The sequence below is a fragment of the Acromyrmex echinatior genome, chromosome 5 (assembly GCF_024713525.1).
Source record: "Acromyrmex echinatior isolate Ae372 chromosome 5, ASM2471352v2, whole genome shotgun sequence".
In the NCBI taxonomy this organism is placed as follows: Eukaryota; Metazoa; Arthropoda; class Insecta; order Hymenoptera; family Formicidae; genus Acromyrmex; species Acromyrmex echinatior.
Window position 1 is genome coordinate 5641295 of NC_141856.1, and position 20816 is coordinate 5662110.

General features: G+C 33.9%; 3 protein-coding genes across 5 annotated transcripts; 2 read left to right on the top strand and 1 right to left on the bottom strand.

The window, feature by feature from the left end:
- The first annotated feature begins 128 nt into the window (after nt 1–128).
- On the top strand, nt 129–2213 carry Pif1 (Pif1 DNA helicase). 3 transcript variants are annotated; one of them, XM_011061889.2, is made up of 2 exons: nt 129–240; nt 317–2213. In XM_011061889.2, the coding sequence occupies exon 2, from the start codon at nt 345–347 to the stop codon at nt 2211–2213; it is 1869 nt and encodes a 622-aa protein (XP_011060191.1). In that variant the 5' UTR covers nt 129–240; nt 317–344. The 3 variants fall into 3 exon arrangements, with proteins under 3 accessions (XP_011060191.1, XP_011060192.1, XP_011060194.1); XM_011061890.2 differs by having other exon boundaries at nt 331–2213; XM_011061892.2 differs by lacking the exon at nt 129–240 and having other exon boundaries at nt 395–531; nt 666–2213.
- A 105-nt stretch (nt 2214–2318) lies between these two features.
- On the bottom strand, nt 2319–7378 carry brun (trafficking protein particle complex subunit brun). Its single transcript, XM_087406365.1, has 12 exons — nt 6226–7378; nt 5764–6037; nt 5489–5687; nt 5091–5302; nt 4819–5017; nt 4324–4738; nt 4020–4240; nt 3549–3909; nt 3239–3395; nt 2989–3166; nt 2692–2915; nt 2319–2608 (listed from the first exon to the last, which is right to left on the bottom strand). Exons 1-12 carry the CDS (start codon nt 7161–7163, stop codon nt 2417–2419), a joined length of 3570 nt encoding a protein of 1189 aa, XP_087262491.1. The 5' UTR covers nt 7164–7378; the 3' UTR covers nt 2319–2416.
- Nucleotides 7379–7532: 154 nt separating this feature from the next.
- LOC105149456 (small subunit processome component 20 homolog) lies at nt 7533–18993 on the top strand. Its single transcript, XM_011061893.2, has 8 exons — nt 7533–7722; nt 7793–8073; nt 8435–13600; nt 13713–13968; nt 14365–16042; nt 16130–16563; nt 16644–16913; nt 17048–18993. The coding sequence occupies exons 1-8, from the start codon at nt 7678–7680 to the stop codon at nt 17192–17194; spliced, it is 8277 nt and encodes a 2758-aa protein (XP_011060195.2). The 5' UTR covers nt 7533–7677; the 3' UTR covers nt 17195–18993.
- The last annotated feature ends 1823 nt before the right edge of the window (nt 18994–20816 follow it).

Consider the following 20816-nt stretch of genomic DNA (forward strand, 5'->3'; position numbering starts at 1 on the left):
ATTTACTCACTTTTATATTGATAATTTTCACCTCGTTTCAAGATACAGAATCGATCCCTAGGTTTCTCTCTAGTTATATCTAGAAAGAAAATATCCACTAGGTCCCTATAATTTCTAAAGTTATGCATTCTGGCGCATGTTACGCGCGCTTTCTGGTTTATTATTATCATTCGCCGTTTGTCATTTCACATGGTTTTGCGCTGCTTGCTTGTATTGATGTCGTAAACAGGTCGTAAACAGGTAACAAATTTCTACAAGATATTGTGTCTATCATTAAAATTATTGCATTTTCATCAAGCCAACTCTGCTTTACTAGGACTAATATTATAGATACTTGTGAGAACATGGATTCCGATGATTGCTCCTTAACTTGCACCATTATCCTGGAATGGTTGAATGCACAAGGAGTGATTCTGAGAAAAATGACTCACAGAACGGCGTCGCTACGTCTAATTCGAGATCGTCAGCGCGAGATGCTCGTAGAGGTACGCGCTGAGAAGGCGAACGTGCTCACGAAGTTACCTCTGAAAGGTATATCGGTATTTAATAAATTCATGACCGAGGGAAAAGCTTCTATCAAATTCAAGGAACAGAACTGTACATTGTTTCTGTCAAATGCACCTTCTTCTCAGCTGATTAATTTTTTAAAGACTATATTTATCAAGCTGACAGGCCAAGAAGTAAAGACTATGAAGGATCCCTTGCGGGAGAAGCTCTTTGCAAATGTACAGCCGGGTGGTGCTGAAGATATTAGTCCGTCTACCAATGCAGAGGTCAACAGAGCCAAGGAAAAAGCTATGGCTGTTTCACGTGCAACGATCACTACTCCATCGCCGAGCGTAGTCAGGAAGCGAAAACATTTCAGCGACGATAGTCCTAAAGTACCTGCAGCAAAAAAACTGTACGAGAATCCTACCACAGGAGAGCTGACAGAGGAACAGGCTCAAGTCCTAAATGCAGTGCTTAGTGGAAAGAACGTGTTTTTCACCGGTAGTGCAGGCACTGGAAAATCATTTCTGTTAAAGAAAATAATCTCAGCCCTTCCTCCAGATGTAACAATGGCTACAGCAAGCACTGGAGTAGCAGCCTGCCACATAGGTGGAATTACATTGCATAAGTTTGCTGGAATTGGTATGGGCACTGGCACCAAGGAGAGATGCATCCAGTTGGCCTCTCGTCCAGCTTCAGCTTCAACTTGGAGGAAAACAAAGTATTTAGTGATAGACGAAATTTCTATGGTAGACGGTGATTTTTTTGACAAGATTGAGGAAGTGGCAAGACACGTGCGTAGGACAGAAAGACCTTTCGGAGGAATACAATTAATCTTGTGTGGCGACTTCTTTCAATTACCTCCTGTTTCTAAAACTAATGACAAAGCAAAATTTTGCTTTCAAAGCGAGGCCTGGCAAAAGTGTGTTCATTTAAATTTTGAATTGCGAATTGTCCATCGACAAAAGGATGAGGCATTCGTAAAAATATTAAATAGCATTAGGATAGGTAGAGTTACAGATGATATTGTTGATATTTTAAAGGAAACTGCAAAACAAAAAATTGAAAGTAATGGCATATTAGCAACTAGATTATGTTCTCATGTAAAAGAGGCTGATGAGATCAATGAATTTCAGTTGAATGAACTTAAAGGTGAGAGTAAAGTATATACAGCATTAGATTCTGATAGTTCTGCAACATCTATGTTAGATCAGCAGCTGCCTATACCTAGCAAATTAATATTGAAAGTTGGCGCTCAAGTTATGCTAATGAAAAATATAAATGTTAATAGTGGATTAGTAAATGGTGCTCGAGGTGTCGTTATTGATTTTAAAAATGATATACCGATAATTAAGTTGCGATCAGGAACACATTATGAAGCAAAGATGGAAAAATGGGCTATCAAAACTAATTCTGGTGCTGTTCTACATCGAAAACAGATTCCTTTAAAGTTAGCATGGGCCTTTTCAATTCACAAAAGTCAAGGTTTAACTTTAGATTGTGTAGAAATGTGCTTGTCGAGAGTATTTGATGCTGGTCAATCTTATGTAGCACTTTCAAGAGCTCAGAGTTTACAAAGTTTACGTGTCTTAGATTTTAATAGCCAACAGGTATGGGCTAATACAACTGTACTAGAATTTTATAAAAAGTTCAGGAGGAATTTACAAGAGATGGAAATGATTCCTCTGGGTAAGAAAATAAAGTTGGAAAGAAGTAAAAGATAATATTTATATTTTTTATAGTCTATACATATATAAATTGTTAGAAGTAAACAATTTATATTAACACACGCAATAAGAATTATATAACAATTATTAATTTCATTAAAGTAAATATAATATTCTTTATTTTTACATATATAATTAATACGGTTTTTTTTACAAATATTACAATTTACTGATGACAGTGATTTATATTTATATCAGTATTAATAATCGTCGACAGTTATTTCAATGGGCGGTATATAACGCCACGTATGTCCTGCATTTATAAGCTCCGAATAAAGTATTGGAGAGTTTGGAGCGGATTCTTTACTACTGCATTGAATATCTATTTTGTACTGACCAGAAGTGAAAAATACTACACGACATTCATGATAAGCTCTGCCATATTCCTGTAACTGTTATTTATTCATAATAAAATAGGGAATGTAAGACGTCTGTATACAGCTACATATTGTATTTATGAAAAAGAGTGACTTACAGTAGGCAGCATAACTTTATTTGCTCCAGCTATGGATAACCTTGTTTCTAATTGATAATTGTTAACGCCGTTATGATGGTCCTGATAGAAATTAATGGACAATGTAAGATCACTCAGAGGATGTTCCAGAGCATTGCACACTCCCACACCAACGCTGATGCATTCACCTAAAGCACATGACAGTTCTTCTTGTGCTTTTACAATAATATCATTGATAGTTATTTCTGGAAAATGTTCGTAATTTTAAGTACACATACTTTATTGTACACATATTTATAGTAAACAGTATTTACGCACCCCATTGTAGAGGACTCATTCTCACTAGATCCAACATATCTTGAGTTAGAGTAATACCAGAGAGAGTTGCTTTCCCTGTCGATTCGGTACCTAATAATTGCCAGCGCAGATCAACCAATGAAGCTATATGTTCGGCACATATTTTTTGGAGTTCACTTGTATCACCAGCACCATTTAACTAAACAATAAAATAGTATTTCTTACATTATATTTCAATATGTCTTTAAATAGGCGATATTTCCGTTATTACCATAGATAATTTATTAAGTGGACATCGGTCAACTGGAACAGGAATTCTGCATGGTTCTTTACCTTCCATATATATACATTTATTTTGCGTATAGTGTAATTCCATTTCATGATTCGTCATATTTGACACGTCCAACACAAGATAAAATTGCACTGGTCTAAAAATTGTTGGAGAGAAAATATAGACAAAATATATATTATATGTATGTATGTGCATGTATATATATATATATATATATATATATATATATAAAATATAAATTATAGAAATAAATTATTTTACGAAACATTGCGTTTTTTTTGCAACTTACGTTTCGGCCGGCAATACATCCCAGTTAGTAATCTGTACACTAGGTAGCATCTCAATGGTTATAAAAACGGATGAAACTCTGCAATAACCATTTATCAAGCCTGCACCTCCTGAGTATTTAATTCTTAATTGACCTTCAATAATGTTAGATGTATGTAAAGGTACTGCAAGTTTCGACAATCGTGTACTTGCTAAGGAAGAATGACCGGAATGTGAACTTATTCCTGATCTAAAAGAAGAAGTCAGCTCGGATTGTCTTTTCGTATGATGAGACGGAGAACTAAGCCTAGATGGTAAAGAACTGTGGCCTGAATGTGACATTAGACTGCTTGGTTGACTAAGGCAGGTACTGCTAATAACATCTGAAAAAAGGTTTTTGAGAAAAAAAGAGAAGACACTAAATTTAAAAAATTGTATTACTCTATATATATATATATATATATATATATATATATAAAATTAATTATATTACCATTTCTAATTGAAGGTGCTACAAAATCTGTTGCTGCGTATAGATATAAGGTAAGACTTGCACTGCTGCCAGGTTGTAAAGGCAATTGTGTCATCAGATTCTCATCACTCCACTTAAAAATTTTACTTTCAGTTAGAGTATCCAAAGCAGACTGTACTGATAACTCAATCATTTCAATAGGAACTTGTCCAGCATTCGTTATTGTCACAGTACATTCAGCGCTGTAAATGTAAGCGAAATCATTTTGCATAATAATTATATATTGATAAAAAAATTGTATATAATGCTTATAGTAGACACAAACCTCTCACCGCCATAGAGTGATATACTCGCGCTAGTAACTATATTATCACCGGAACTGAAACTGGCAGTTTGAGGCAAACTAGTCGCGACATCGATTCTTGGTAAGGCTGGAATGACTTCGACGGTATATTGAGGATGTAACATACTCTCCATGTATCTCAATCTACAGTTAGATTTAACTCCTAATGTATGAGTGCTAAATCCGAGTATTTCTAAATCTCCAACTTCCTTGGGTCTGCCTGCTAACGTAACCGCAATCGGACTAGATTCAGCAGGCAGATTAATACTCTCTGGTATCGATTCAAATACTATACCATTTGTTAAAAGTCTCATGTTAGATACGTGTAATTCAAATGGTAAAGGATTTATGAGCTGCATTGACACTTCACAGATATCTCCTTCCACCCACAAATAATCTGTTATAACAAAAAATTTATTCTTAGAAATATTAAATATAATGTTGATAGTAATAATCAATGTTTAGGTATACACGTACCAACTTTACTCTTTGAAATATTCTTGCGTTCTAATGATCCGAAGTTAATTGGCGTAAATAAAAAAGGACCATGATCTTCTTTTACTCTTTCTATTTTTTGAGGCTGTAAGTGTGGCTGCATGTTTTTCAGAGTAAACAATTTTGTTTTTGGTATATTTAATAAATTAGCCGGAGGTATGACCGTACCAGAATCTAAAACCTGTTACAAAAAACATTTTATGTATGTGAGACATATATAATTATTTATATATTATAATTTTTTTTTAACATACTAGGGGGACTGGTGCACCCTCGCACTGTTGAGATACATTTTGTAACTGTAGTGCTATATCTTTTCGTTCGGTAAGCGTTAGATGATTGTACATTGTCTGGAGCAAAAACGTTAAATGCCTTGTAGCAAGTGCCGGATTACCCATTCGATTTGCAGCAGCAACAAGTTCATTTATTATTTGGATCTGTAGGGCTGGCCACCCTCTTTGTCCATCTATAAGAAAACAATATGATTTTAAATATTACAAAACAATCGAAACAAAAAATAAAATAATATTAGAAAGTATTTCATTAACATTTGGAAAAAAATTTAACACACATTTATATATTTATTTTAAAAAATATGTATAATAAACAGGAAAATATAAAATATAAATTTATATTAAATCATTGCAGTTACCTGGTGGCATATCAACAGGATCTAAAGATAATTTAAATCCAGATATAGCTTGCAACATCAAATTGTAACATTGTTGCCAGTCCGGATTAGGATTATTTTGGGATACATGACGAGTGGCAGCCAATCGTAAACAGAATGACGCTTTTCTATCAAAACCAAAGCTCGTATATAAATTTGATAATGTAGTAAATCGATCAATCTGAAATATTGATCTATATAACACCTTGATAAATTTTATATGTTGAAATTTCCTGCATTATCTTAATATTACATACTTTTTCTTGTTCGCTGAGAGACAAATTAATCAATATAACATTATTTAAATATGATGCAGCTTGTAAGGTGCAATTCTGTTCTATTGAGATTCTTGTAGCTTTGAAACTAGCTTCAGTTTCAATTATACCTGCGTATTGGTATTTACTATAATGTACTATAGCTTCACGATATTTCTTAGATATTTCCTCAGGTAATAAAATATGTGGCATGCTGGCCTTTACCATGTCTATACTAGGTGGAGCTGGTAAAACTGTAAGAGCTTGTGATCCTCGTCTATAAAATGATAAATGATTGATTTATTAATTTCGATCCTTAAATCAGATCTTCTAATAAAAACATAGATGTCTTAACATTTTAACTATATATGTATATATATATATATATATATATATATATATATATAATGACTTATAAAAAAAGATCATTTTGTATCATATAATTCTTTGAGAAATTATCCATACCTTTGCTTACTTGGACTTCCTTCTTGTAAGGAAGAATTTCTTTGCAATGGAAGACTTCGACACATATTAGGATAAAGAACTAAGACTGAAGCAGCACAGAGACCTTCATATGCTGCTCCCAGCCACAGCCAGTCATTGACAGCCTGCAGAATGTTGGCTGCAGAATTATAATTATTCAAGGCATCAGCTGGAAGTCCAGCTTGAAGACACAGATCTCCCAAATGCTTTGTCATACGGCCCACACATCTTTTTTTATTATTTCTGGATTCGAGGTCTAGCCCAATAAAATCTTTCTTTTCAAATGGAGCTAACAGAAGAGAGACACGATCTATCTTCTCTCTGGATCGCTCTAATCTTTTCGATTCCAGGATCCAGAATAGAAAATTGAGATATTCAGCTGTTTGTGTCTCGAGATCAGGACATGCTTCATCTGCATAAAATATCGCCCGCGTTTTGAAGTTGCTGGGCGTAGTGTAGCCTGGTGGCGGTTCATGACGGCCGTTTGATTCAAGGGGACCAAAGAGGATGGCTCGTGAATCATACAGGGTACTGCTATACTTCACCTTTAGAGTCTCGTGTAATCTGCACAGCTCATTCAGCTCCGTCTGATTGTCATACTTGCCAAATGTGATCAAACCTAGGAGTCTCCTATGTGTCTGAAAGTCTCCCCAGTCATTGTTTTCCACGGGATGCTCTCTGACAAATCGGGCGAGGATCTCCCGGGTGCCGCCGCTGGAATCAGATACGGAAAACCTGCTGCCAGCCTTGACGATCCGCTCACATAACCTACTGACCGTCTTCGGTTTGATCTGCGTGCCGACTGGCCTCAGCAGCAGCAGCAGAGCGGCATGATCGTGAGCGGTCTGCTCGTAATCGGGATGGGACATCTTGTTGTCGGGTACCGGACTCGACAGGATAACGCTGATAGCCGAGCGCATTTATGTCATTGATTTGTTCGAAGGTATACCTTACAATTAATATTTAGACCACACTTTTCAGTTCGGTTACAGATCCTGTCATTTTTTCCACGTTGTCGTCGGGTAGGACGAGAACGAGAACACGCCGTGTTTCAAACTTGTAGTATGAAAATAAGATTTGTTCATAACAACATTGACAGTTTGTCACATTGGCGGCAAGCCTGATGGAGTATATTCAGTAGAAAATAGGGGTGAGGTGAGGAGACATTAGTAGACATAGCACGTAATAGAATCAAATAACGTAGGTAACACAGGACGAATTGAAGTCCGTCGATATGTTATCAGCCGAAAATATTTGTGAGTAGTTTCAGTTACACTTTATGTACATGGAGGCGCTAGTATTTTCTTTGAAGTTTGATTTGCACGTGGGATGTAGACACAAAACTACAATTTGGCTTCTTTGATGTAATTCTTAATTTAGATGAGATAAATGATGTATTGATTTGATTTACGTGCATCAAGACAATCCATTAGAATGAAGAACAAGCCAATTCGTCATAAAGAAGTGAACGTCTTTCGGGTGAGTAAAGTCGACAGGCAGCGTGAGGTTAAGTTCGCACGTAGCTCTGAAACCGGGTTTTCTTCCGCAGTTCAAGCCATTCTCCGAGAGGATAACGGAAATCGACGTCGATGTCTTTCACCGTGTAGCACATCGGAACGAGGACGAGATCGAGGAGATTGAGACCTATTTTCACGAGACACTACTGAAATGGAACGTACTCAATCTAACGGACGGTTATACCGCCTTCAGAAAGGAAGTGCAAGACATCATCACGTTGCCCCAATTGCTTCACAAGAAACAGCATGTGATCGATACGCTTATGTTGTATCTGAGGAAACGAGATCCTTTGTTCCTGCAACCAATCCTGGAGTAAGTAGGTCACACTGAAGGTCTGTTCTTTCAGCTGAATTTCTTGTATAGTTTATCTTTCCTCCTTTTCTCTTCACACAGAAAAAAAAAAGAAAAGTTGAAGAAATTTGATACAAAAAGTTTAGGCCTTATGACAGGTCTTCTTATGATTGAAATTAGATAAAAATTATAAAAATGAGTTTACTGGGTGAAATTATATTGAGTAAAGTTATAAATATTTTAGTAAATGTAATCACTTTTGTAATTTTCACCTTGTTTCAAAAACTGTAACAGGTTCTCAGTTAAAAAGAACAGACTTAGATACATATGGATAAATGCATGAAAAGATTTTTTTGTTATTTCTATTCTCTGTTTCTCATAGATTAATAATTGCTGTAGCGAGAGATCTTCAGAAAGAGTTTTACGATTATTTCCCAGAATTTCTATCCGAAATAATCTGCTTACTGCAAACGAAAGACGTTGAACAAATAGAGTATACATTTACCACTTTGGCATATTTGTTTAAATTTCTATGGCGATATTTGACAAGAAATATAAAAACTGTAATGCCCCTATTGTTACCATTGTTAGCTGACACACAGCCAGTTTATATAAACAGGTTTGCTGCCGAAAGTTTTGCATTTGTAGTTCGCAAGATCAAGGATAAAGATTCTTTTCTGAAACTGGTATTACATATTTTGGAGGATAGAAATAAAAATGCCAAGGAAAATGGAGTATCGGGTTGTGCAAAGTTATTGTTTGAAGTTATATCTGGTACTCCAGGGCAGTTCCATTCCTGCAGCGAACAGATGTTACTGCTTTATTTCAACGCTCTACAAGATGAGACTATTGATAAAACTCTTACTTACGAAGTATTACGAGAAATTATAATGTGCATATTGCAAAACATACATCCACAAAAATGCAATATCATGTGGAATGTTATACTAAAAATAATAGACACGTTTGTTGAAATGTCAAAGCAGTTGTTAAAATTCTCTGAAAAGAAACACACTTTAGTTCTATTCCTGCGTCTTATACATGGTATTATCAGCTGTAAAAATGGAAGGTTTTTAATCGATGCTGTATCCATAACAAAAAGAATCATCATCATAATGGACAGATTGAGTGACGACAATAATATTTTGCAAGAAGTTATCAATGTATCCGTAGCTATTCTCTTGGCATCCAATGTCAAGTTAATGCAGGAAAATTCGAGTCAATTAGTACTGAAAATTATGACAGTGAATGACATGGAATTATTATACTCCTCTGTTGAAAATTTAATACATTACTCTTCGTTCGAAGTTTTGGTATTGCCTTACTTAATGCAGCGCAGCATATCTATTGGATTTGACAATAAGCTACTGCTTCTACTTGCTAAAATAATTCTCACGAAAGCATCACCCTGTCTCAGTGGTATAACTTTGGACAAATGGAGAAAATACATTTTAGATATACGAAACATTGAAATTGATTATCTCTTACTAGAATTGAAAACATTATCTACTGATACTATTTCGCTTGACGCACTGAGAATTTTAGTAATTTTACCACATCTGAAGCCGTTGCATGAGGAACTTATGAATATGTTGAAAAATGGCTTGTTATTTTTATATAAAAAGATATTGAATCATGATGATGCAGATGACACTGCAGACATTAATAAAACCGCTTTTGTATTTTTATTAACGCTGGAATCGTTAATCCATGTGTTAGAGCCAAGCAATCTCCACGAGTTTTTGGTAAAATCTGACATAAAAATAGTTGATTTAATTAACAAACATTATGACAATACATATATCTTAAATGCGATAGATCTCTGTATAACATATTTTGCTGCGTCGCAGCACCACTCAGATTATATAAATTTAGCGTCGTTTAACAAGTTAAACGACAAAATAGGGAAGAAATTTAGTTCACCTTATAGCAATGTTCGAATGATCGTGGCACACTTATATTCCTTATTTTCTAAAGTCGAAGATTTGAAAAGACCTGGTGAACCTCTTCAGATGTCTGACGGAAAAAGTGCTATGGAGCTTGTATATTTAGTGGAATGTGAATCCGTAACGATACAAAACTATCGCAGCAAGTTATTGCATTTGCAAGCTTTAGGATTTCAGAGTCATGCGATAGCTAATCTAAATCCTAAGTATTACGAATTTCCGTTACGTTGCTTGATGAGCAATTTGTATATCAATTTTTCTCTACTTTGGCAACCTGTGAGTATAATCATAGCTAGTTATGGCAACAAGGAATGTCCACAGTTCTGGCCAACATTTCTATCCGAGTTAACATGTAACAATGTACCGAAGATTGAACGGAAGCCGTCATTTGATTGCTATGTGATTTCGTCGTTGGAGATGTTGATAGAAAAACACGACGATAAGCTTGATTTCGAAAATTATAGGATTCTCCTCTGGAAATGTATGGCACATTTCTCACATTACGCCGAGACGAAAAATAGAGATTTAACCGGATTATTCATTGATTTTGTAAATGCAAATTTTTTTAGATCTAATTCCGACGAAGGCAAATATTGCGATGTTGAAAAACGCAAGGAATTAATCGACGCGGATAATGATACGGACGACGAGAACGAAAGTGATGAAGAGCGTGATGAGATCATAAAAATTGCGCAAATGGATGTGATGAAAAGAAATTATAAGGTAAAACTTTTACTCGCTCAGATGGAGATATTCGATAAAGTGCAGAATCCGAAAATGATGCACAGAGAAGCGGAGATGCATCAGATCTATCTGGATTTGATTTCTTCGAGAAACTTCGACATACAAAGAGTCGCTCTGAATTGTCTCTTTGCATACAAGTACAAGTATCTTTTGCCATACAAGGAGTCCTTGTATAGTTTAATAAATGAGAAAAATTATAAAAATGAACTCACGCGTTTCAAACTGGATCGGGAGAGCAATATGATAGAAGAAGAACATCGTGAAAATCTCATACCGATCATAATGAGAATTATTTACGCCAAAATGATTATGAAGACCGGCATGAGGACCGGTGGAAAAACCGGTGGATTTGCACGGAGAAAAATCATATTGCGCTTTCTAGGCGGTGCACAGGAAGACGAGATGATCATATTCATAAAAATGGCATTCAGACCTTTCAAGTCATATATATCTCTGGAAATGGATGAGGCATTCGATTTGAAGAAATATACTGAGAACATCATCGATACCATCGACCTGAATAATGTCATGCCACCTAAACGTATGCAGAGTGCCGTGAATCTGTTGGCGATAGTAATAGAACAATTTGGCGGGAAAATGTCGAAGAAGTTACTGCCCTGTTTGCTCAGGATTCTAATCTGCATCTTGGCTGAGGTGAATGGAATTCTGCGGAGATCGGAGGAGGTTTATCCGGGATACTTGTCAATGATCAAGAATGTGAAGACAAGTTGTGTCGGTATACTGGCCAGATTCTTTACACACTTTGAGAACTATGACTGGAAACAACATGAGATAGATGCAGTCTATCACGTGATATTTCCCTTATTGCAGAAATTACCTATCGAGGGTATACACAGTCCTACGGTTTTGCTGAAACTGTTTATGGCATGGAGCCAGAACTCGCGATACTATCCGTTGTTTATCAAGTATCAGAAGGACAACAAGTCGATCACTCCTCTCCCTTACATCATGCAACTCCTGTTGAATCCCAAGACACATCAATCCGTCATTAATGCCATTCTGGAGATGATCGAGAAGATGCTGACGCTGCAGGATTACGGAAAATCCAACGAAGATGCGATGCAGATGGACGCGCAATTTCTACCATTAACTCCAATACTTACTAATATGCTCGAAGTGGAAGAGAAGATACTTTCAAACGGAGTCAATTATGGCTCCGCTATACTTCTGCCGCACGTTCCTCATGTTCTGGAGTTTATCAGAGATAGACTTAAAAGATCCAATAAGAATATAAATAAGATCGAGCTGACCATACTGTCGCGAATCTCCGAATTTGTCACGGATGCCGAGACGTGCGATACGGTATTGAAGTTGATAATACCCGTGTTAATCAAGAAAGCTGCATCTGGTAATAACGAGGAAGCTGTTATAGGATTACTAATAACCATCACGAACCTCATAAAAATTGTAAATAAGCCGGAGATTCATCTGCGTTCCATTGCACCGTTGATTGGCCTCGTATCGGACGTACCCGCTCGCAAGACTCTTCTGCAGCTGTACCGGACCATTGCTGAGAGATCTATGGAGGACCGTCGTGAGGAAATGATTCAGGATTGCGAAGTTCTAATTGAACTTAATGCATGGGATCAGAGATGGGTCGATCAACCGAACTTCCAAAAGAGACTGGACGCTTTTGAGTTGATCAGCGATAGGATTGGAAAGAACGCGATCACACTGGAATTGGGCGTGACTGTAATACACAATTGTTTTTACTTTTTGAAAACCGAATCGGATTTGGCAATGCGAGATTGCTCCGGCCAGTGCCTGAAGCTTGTCGGGGCGAAATTGGCAAAAGAACACCAGAATAATGTTCTGAACAGGCGTTATTTAATGGACGACACTATCTTGGCGCTTACAAGGAAGGGTATTACGAGCAAGAACGAAGCTGTTCGTCTTCAATCAATAGCGTTTTTAGGACATATGGCTCTGGAATGCGCGGACGTGCATCCCGTTTTACGAGACTTGTCCCTACTTGCCAATCGAGCAGATCCCGAAGTTGATTTCTTCGAGAACATGCAACATCTGCAACTCTACAGAAGGGCACGCGCCTTACTAAAATTCTGTACACTCGCTAAGACATTGCGGAAGCCATTTAGTCCTAAAACGTTGACGCAATTCATTCTTCCCCTTTGCTCATTGTATTTATGCAACGAGACTTTTATTCATAAGAACAGTCTCGTTGATGCCGCTATCGAGACTGTCGGAATAGTGTGCAGACTGTTACCGTGGCATCACTATGAAATTATTTTAAAATATTATTTAGGCAAATTAAGAAGTTCCACAGAGTTCCAGAAGCAAGTCATTAGAATAATAGTAATAATATTGGACTCTTTCCATTACGATCTTTTAAAGTACAAACCAGCAGAAAAAATTACGCAAACCAAAGCGATAGGAACCGAAGACAACGCTGCTTTTATCATTGAAAAGAAAGAAACTATTGAAACGACCAAAGAAAATAAGAATCTTGAAAACGCGGAAGAAGGAGATGAGGAAAAATTAGAGGAAGCATTAAACGATGACAACGTTGAAAATATTGAAGAAATAATAGAGAAGGATAAAGAAGCGATAAAGGAAGATTTACCAATAATTGAAAGACAAACGCTACTTTCTCAATACGGTGCGAAGAAAGTAGTGTTCAGTATATCGAACGGCTTGTTGCCTCAACTGCATCGATCCATCGTGGGGAGAACTCGGCAAGAGAGTAGTCATAAAATCAACAAGAAAAAGATCGCTTCCGAGACGGAGGAGGATGATTTACTGAGAGTTCCTATTGCTCTCGCGTTTGTTAAGTTGCTGCAGAAAATGCCTGAGAATCTTCTGGATGCAAATCTGCCAGGGTAAGTACGCGATAGCATCATAAAGATATTTTGCACTCTTTTATATGTATGTTCGAAGATTATTTCGTTTACGTAACATATAATTTTTTCAATTTATAATGCATTTTTTTAGAATTTTTATGAAACTATGTACATTCCTCAAATCACGTATGGAATCGGTTCGACGTGCGACTCGCGAGACACTACAGAAAATTATGATAACTTTAGGACCGAAGTACCTTCATTATCTTTTGAAAGAACTTAATACATTGTTAACGAAAGGTTTTCAAGTGCACGTTCTCGCATATACAGTACAGGCTGTATTATTCGCGCTGAAGCCTTATTACCAGAAAATGGATATTAATAATAATTTACAAAGCATTTTGTCTGTAAGTATTATTTCTGAAATATTTGACCATATAAATTTTGCCAATATATTTTTTATTAATTGTATTATAAAAATTATTGATATAATATAATTTGTATTATTTGTAATATCGTGTATACATCGTATTACTTGATATTTAACTATAATTCTTTTTTTTTGCTATATTCAAGCAATCTAAATAATATTTGCATTCTCAACTTATTTAAATATTAGAAACATTTTTTAAATCTGGAATCTTGAAAGAATATATTGACAGAACCTATGTTTATACATTCTCGTATAATGTATTCTTATGATAAAAATTAATGCAATATACTGATAAAGTTTAAAACATTTAAACACTTTGTATATCTTCAAAAATAATCATCTTCAAAATCTCTCAAATAATTATCTTCAGGTGTGCAAAGTTGATTTATTTGGATTAACCGCGGAAGAAAAGGAAATAGCGGGTATTATCAAAAATGTATCGGAGGCAAAGAGTACTAAGAGCTTTGATATTTTCCATATCTTAGCGGAGTTTATAACAGAATCTTGTTTATTAGATCTAATTTTACCATTGAAAGAAGTGTTAATAAAAACGCATTCGCATAAAACGATACATAAGATTGTGGAATGTCTCCGAAACATAACTCTGGGATTGGCGGACAATGCTTATATCCCCCTGGAACAAATGCTCATATTTCTTTACGGTATTATTTCGGAAAGCATACCAGGCCTTATACCTGAAAAGGAAAGTAAAAAGCTCGCGGAAGATGAGCGAAGAATAGAAATGAAAACTTTGATGCAACGATCGAATTATTTTCTTATACCACTAGAACCCAAAAACAGGATGGGTATTAAAGTTACTGCAAAAACTACCAAAAATGCCAACGTTCACGTAATGACAGAATTCGGTCTGAAATTGTATCATATATTGTTGAAACGAGACAAAGTCTCCGGAATGGAATACAAATGTTATCTAGAACCATTTGTGTCAGTTTTAAGTAATTGTTTAAAGTCTCATCATGTCAAGCTATGCACTGTAGCATTACAATGCTTAAATTGGATGCTAAAAATGGACCTAGAATCGATGCACGCATCGATATCGGACATCTGCGATTCCATGTTCATCATTTTGCATAAGTACGCTGCTGCAGGATTAAGTAAAGGAGATAACTTCGATCTTGTAATGGCCACCTTCAAATGTATGTCCGTGGTCATTCGTGATGTGAAATATTTCAGCATTAACGCCGATCAGCTGAAGATTCTTATTTTATACGCGGAGCAAGACTTACACGACAGCGATAAGCACGCTACCGCATTTACCTTACTCAAGGCTATAATACATCGAAAAATGATTATTCCAGAAATGCACACTGTCATGGAGAAAGTAGCAATGCTGAGTATTACTTCGGAGCTAGAGCACGTTAAATTGCAATCACGTTCTGTGTTCTATTCTTATCTCATGGGTTATCCACTTGGCAAGCATTTGGACAAACATATATATTTCTATCTCACTCAGTTGAGTTACGAAATGCAACCGGGTCGGTTAAGCGCACTAGAAATGATTCATACCATCGTCACGGGATTCCCGTTAAAGACGCTAACTGTAAGATCAGAAATCATATTTGTAATGACCGGTGCAAGATTAATAGACGATGACGACCCAACCTGCCGCAAATTTTGTGCAAAATGTATAAAGGAAATGCTTATGCGGATATCCTATAATGATAGAAATAAATTGTTTGACAAGTGGCCCCTTCAGTGGCTAAGTGATTCTATAAGATACCGGACATTAGCGGCACAGTTATGCGGCATATTCGTAACTGTCGAGAAAAATGATTTCGATTCGCGATTGCCTCAAGTTTTACCATTGTTATTAAAACAGTTTCACACAAATATCTCAACTTCTGACAATGCCGAAAAATATATGGAATTAGATAATACGACGAACTTACAGAAAGATTCCAATTTAAGGGAAGAAAGAACAAAAGATCATCATTTAATTCAAGTATTACAACTACTATTAAAGATAGCACATTATACATCTTTCCTTACGGATGAAAAGTACAAAGATTTCATTAACTCTTTTGCTGGTGAGTTAGTTTTTGTTAAAACATTGGAAAATCTTTTTTTTTTCTTTTTTTTTCCAATAAATATTGTATCTTTATATTTTATTTCAGAATACAGTCAATCTTTGTTGGCACATCCACATTTATGGATTCGATTAGCAGCAGCACAAATGATTGGTTTTATTTTGACTACTCTTGACGTTGATAAAATCGTGGAACTTATAAATAATCCAGATAATGATAAAATATACGAAGGTTACATGTATTCGAAGCCTGTTGAAACTGTAAAGAGTTTGATTCTGGATTTAGTGGCTCAACTTTATCCGGACATGACATTTGAACAATTAGCAGATCAAGTTGTGAAAAATCTAATCTTTATCGCAAAGATATTGAAATCAATTACAGGATCTGTTGCGAAAAATAACGAGGAAGATGATGGAAATAAAGCGAAAAGTAGCAATAACTTATCTTTTCTTTGGCTTATCAGGAGATTGAGAAAAGTTGTTAATATAGAAATAACGCAAGCTCCCAAATCAACATCAGTGGTAAGAAAAGTTGTAAGAACGTATTATGAATCTGAAATTGTCATACCAGAAAATAAATCACGCAAATGATATATTTTCAGAGAACTGCAATGTTTAAGTTCATTGCGGGTGTAGTAACTACTGTACCTATTGAGTATCTAAACGCGATACTTTTTAATATTATGTCTCCATTGGTACGAGAGATGACTACGACAGAAGAAACGAACGCTGAATTACGTCAGCTTGCAAAAGAAGTAGCTACTATCATTAAAAAGTCCATAGGAAATGAAGAATATATCAAGTTATTAAATCAAGTACAACAAAAGTTAGACATTAAGAAAGCAGAGAGAAGAAAAGTTCGTGCGCAACAGGTAAATTTATTTTTATCATTTTACATTTTTGTTAATTTTTATACTACAGAATATTCAAATTTATAAACTTGTCGAACTTTGTTAATATATAAATATTCAGAAAATTTATATATGTATAATTTTTTTTATTTCAGTTTGTGACTGATCCTGACCTAGCGGCTAAACGTAAACTAGCTAAACAACAAAAGAAGAAGGAGGCTAAAAAAAGAAAGCTAGACAGTTTGAAAGGAAACAAAACAGCAAAAAAACGTAAAAAGAAAGTAGAATTAGATGATTTATAATTATAATGTAATATAATTTAGATATATAAATAAACAATTTATGTATACATGATTTTTATTAATAAGTATTTATACAAGCGACGTAATATGTATAAATTAAACAAATTAAATAGTTTATCAACTATTTATTTCTTTAAAAGTTTATGAAAGTATATAAATACTTGTAAATACAAACGGCGATAATCCACAAACTTTCTGATATTTTTGAAACTAATACTCGTGAAAGTCTAAAAAGCGTTACTGTAAATAAATTTTATAAAGCATAATTCTTTTGTAAATTTATACATAAATAATTTGTGTATCTAAACACAATGCGAGGCAACAGTGATGAAGCGATAGCGACAATGATAAAGGAATCCAAGATTCAGGAATGCATGTGTCAATGCATATAGGAATACAGAATAAGGCTAAGGCCCGATTGCACCAACGTTACTTTGATTTTAAGCGAGGCTTAAAACTCTTTCTGTTTCTGTCTTTTTAGCTTTAAAACGACAGATAGAATTTTAAGTCTCGCTTAAAGTCAAAGTGACATTGGTGCAACTAGGCCTAATAGTGATAAATTTCCGACGATTTGGAATTCTATCGCCTTAAAGCCTATTAATCAGCGTTCAGATTTTTCATTTTGTTTACATATGCTGTAATTTTTTGAAACAGATGGAAGACTACAGTCTATATGCGATCAGATTGGCTAACTTTTTATTTCTTTCGCAGCATTGTGCAACAAGGCGACAATTATATATTGTTTATTTCTGTACTATTCCTATCCCTATTTTTGTCGCTTAGCATTGTGTCTACTCAGCAAACGAGAATGAATTAAAATGGATTGAAATTTTTTTCTATCCGAATGCGTATTTTAAATAGCGAATACTTTTTTTGGATTCAATTGGATTCAATTAGATTCAATTGGATGCAATTGGATTGAAAAATTGCATTTCCTATTCAAATTTTTGAATTGAACAGTATTCACAATGTGTGCACAGAAAAAGCTAATACTATTTTTAGATTGAAAGGCATAGAGATATGCTCCTATAATAAATAAAAATGCATTCAAGATTGAAAAGCATTTATTTTAACATTCGTTAATCAATATTTCTGAAAATCTGAATCCATTTCAATTCATTTCAATCCATTCTCGTTTGCTGAGTAAGGCTTAAATATTGCATAATAAAAATATATCGCTTTTATAATTTATTTTTATATACAAATGTATGTATGTTTCAAGAATATATATATATATATATATATATATTAGGTGTTGGAATTAATTCGTAGCGTTTTTTTAATGAAAGAATGTTATTTATTTCACATGAGCATTAAAAAATACATTAATGAAAGTACTTCCCATCACTTCCCATCTCTTGTAAAACGCTACGAATTAATTCCAACACCTAATATATATATACTAATACAGAAGATTCTTTTTCTTTTAAGATATGCAAAACATCGATACAAATTTTTTTCTGAATAACGAATAATGATGAAATATGATTGAATTTCGTATTGAAATTTACAACATCAATTGACTCACTTTTATTATTTCTTTAAAATTTTAGTAAAATTCATTAAGATTTCATTACTATTTGTTAATATTTTATAGATAATACGAAATTTTTTTCATTAAGGAATGATTGAAGAAAGTAAAATCAATCCATGCATTTAATTTCCTTTTCTCTTTTTTTCTGCACTATTCGAATTTTTATTATAATTGATTGTGTATATGTACACACACACATAATCAATTATTGTACATATGCCTATTTTAATCTTATATCTATTTTTGTTTTTAATCGAAAAAGAAATTGCTTTGTTAGAGAAAGTTTATAAAATCTCTTTGATAATATATCAATTTAAAAACAATGCGTAAAATAAATACTGCATGAATTAAAGTAGTAAAAATGATTTATGCAATTTTTACTATGTAGACTTTGCGTCTATTTATTTTTTAATTATGCTTTTTACTTTTGTTTTTTTTTACTTTTGTTTTTTACTTTTGTTTTTTACTTTTGTTTTCCTTTTACAAGCATAAATAAATGTACATTCCTAATTGTGAGCTAAATTTAAAAAAGTATAATTATCTACCAACTATTTGCACATTAAAGAATTTTTTGGTTGTCGTACTGAATACATTTCCAGAACTCAAAATATTTATATTTGCAGTAATTATATTAATTATCAGAACCAAATATTCCAAGTGTTTTATAAACGATAGAGTATGCATATTGCATTAACACATTTATAGTAGACATATATATTACATTATCAAATGTATATAGATATTATAAGTATCTGGTATTTACATACATTTATAATTAATATTTAATATTGTTTTTTTCTTTTAATTTAATATTATATCTATAGAAAATAAATGTTTCAATGTTGGTTGATATATTGTAAAGAAAGAAAGATCCATTAGCAAGGAAGATTTACCGTATCAATTTGTTACAGAATATATAGAATATGCAAAGTTTTTAATTTTTATAATTAATCTGATGGCTGCAAATAGAAGCATTTTGTGTTTTCGAATGTATTTCGTACACTGCGCATGTTGACTAAAAAACTACAACATTCTATAGATAATCTGTTAATTATACTTTTTAGAATTTGAGACATGCAGAAGATGCATATTCTTGCTTATGAAAAGCAAGCAAGAATAAAAAACAACGCGTTGTAAAAAAGCGTAATTAAAAAATAAGTAGGCATAATGTCTATGTAATCGCGTAAATTATTGTCGTCGTTCTCTATAATCTTTTCTTGAGTATTATTATTGTTGTGGAAAATCTATATATATTTTTTATCGTTTATATATATATATATATATATATATATATATATATATATATACATTCTTATGAAGAACGTATAAGATTCTATAAAGAATTTATTTTGCTTTCCTTCAGAATGGTATTTTTTATGCAATATCAAAATGAATAAAAATTATGCATAGAAACGTAAAATATATACAGCAAAGCATATTATATACAACATTAAGAAAACATGATGAAACGATAAGCACATTTTTTAAATTATGTTAAGATAATTCAATGTAGAGATAATATGTGTTTGTATAAATTGTGAAAATTCTGTTTCTCCTGATAGAAGTTCGTGGTTTATTTATACGCACAGGATCGAGACCACTTCAATTCATAAACTCACTAAGTCGTTAAACTAAGAATTAAACTGAAAGGTAGAGTACTTACTTCTTCGTTATGAACAAGAATTCGTAAAATTGAAGAGCAATAGTCGTATATACATTGCATGTAAATGTCTAATATTTCGTTTTCTCCTATCATTTAAGCATATTGTCAAATTAGCGCCAAATTATGTGCAATTTGTAACGATTCGCACGCTTTGATTTTAAGAAAAGAAATCGCTTCATTGTAATAAATTTTGCGAGCTCGAAACATAGTCTATTTAATTCAATTTTATACGAATTTTAGCGAATTGGGAATTTTAAATTTTAAACAATGTTTCAAATCACATGAATTGTGCATAATGTAGTTCTATATTTAACAAAATTTTTGAAATTGCCATGTTATTGCAACGCGTAATCTTATCTAATATCTAATTGTTCTAATTACAGTTTTCGATAATACGCATGTGTTTTTTTTATATTTTATGCATT

Coding starts and splice junctions, on each gene's coding strand:
- Pif1 (XM_011061889.2), top strand. CDS start 345: ATGGATTCCGATGATTGCTCCTTAACTTGCACCATTATCCTGGAATGG.
- brun (XM_087406365.1), bottom strand. CDS start 7,163: ATGCGCTCGGCTATCAGCGTTATCCTGTCGAGTCCGGTACCCGACAAC. Junction 5,688..5,763: donor CTCTCAGCGAACAAGAAAAA/GTATGTAATATT, acceptor TCAATATTTCAG/ATTGATCGATTTACTACATT. Junction 3,910..4,019: donor AGCACCTTCAATTAGAAATG/GTAATATAATTA, acceptor ACCTTTTTTCAG/ATGTTATTAGCAGTACCTGC.
- LOC105149456 (XM_011061893.2), top strand. CDS start 7,678: ATGAAGAACAAGCCAATTCGTCATAAAGAAGTGAACGTCTTTCGG. Junction 7,723..7,792: donor AAGAAGTGAACGTCTTTCGG/GTGAGTAAAGTC, acceptor TTTCTTCCGCAG/TTCAAGCCATTCTCCGAGAG. Junction 16,914..17,047: donor GAAAAGTTCGTGCGCAACAG/GTAAATTTATTT, acceptor TTTTTATTTCAG/TTTGTGACTGATCCTGACCT.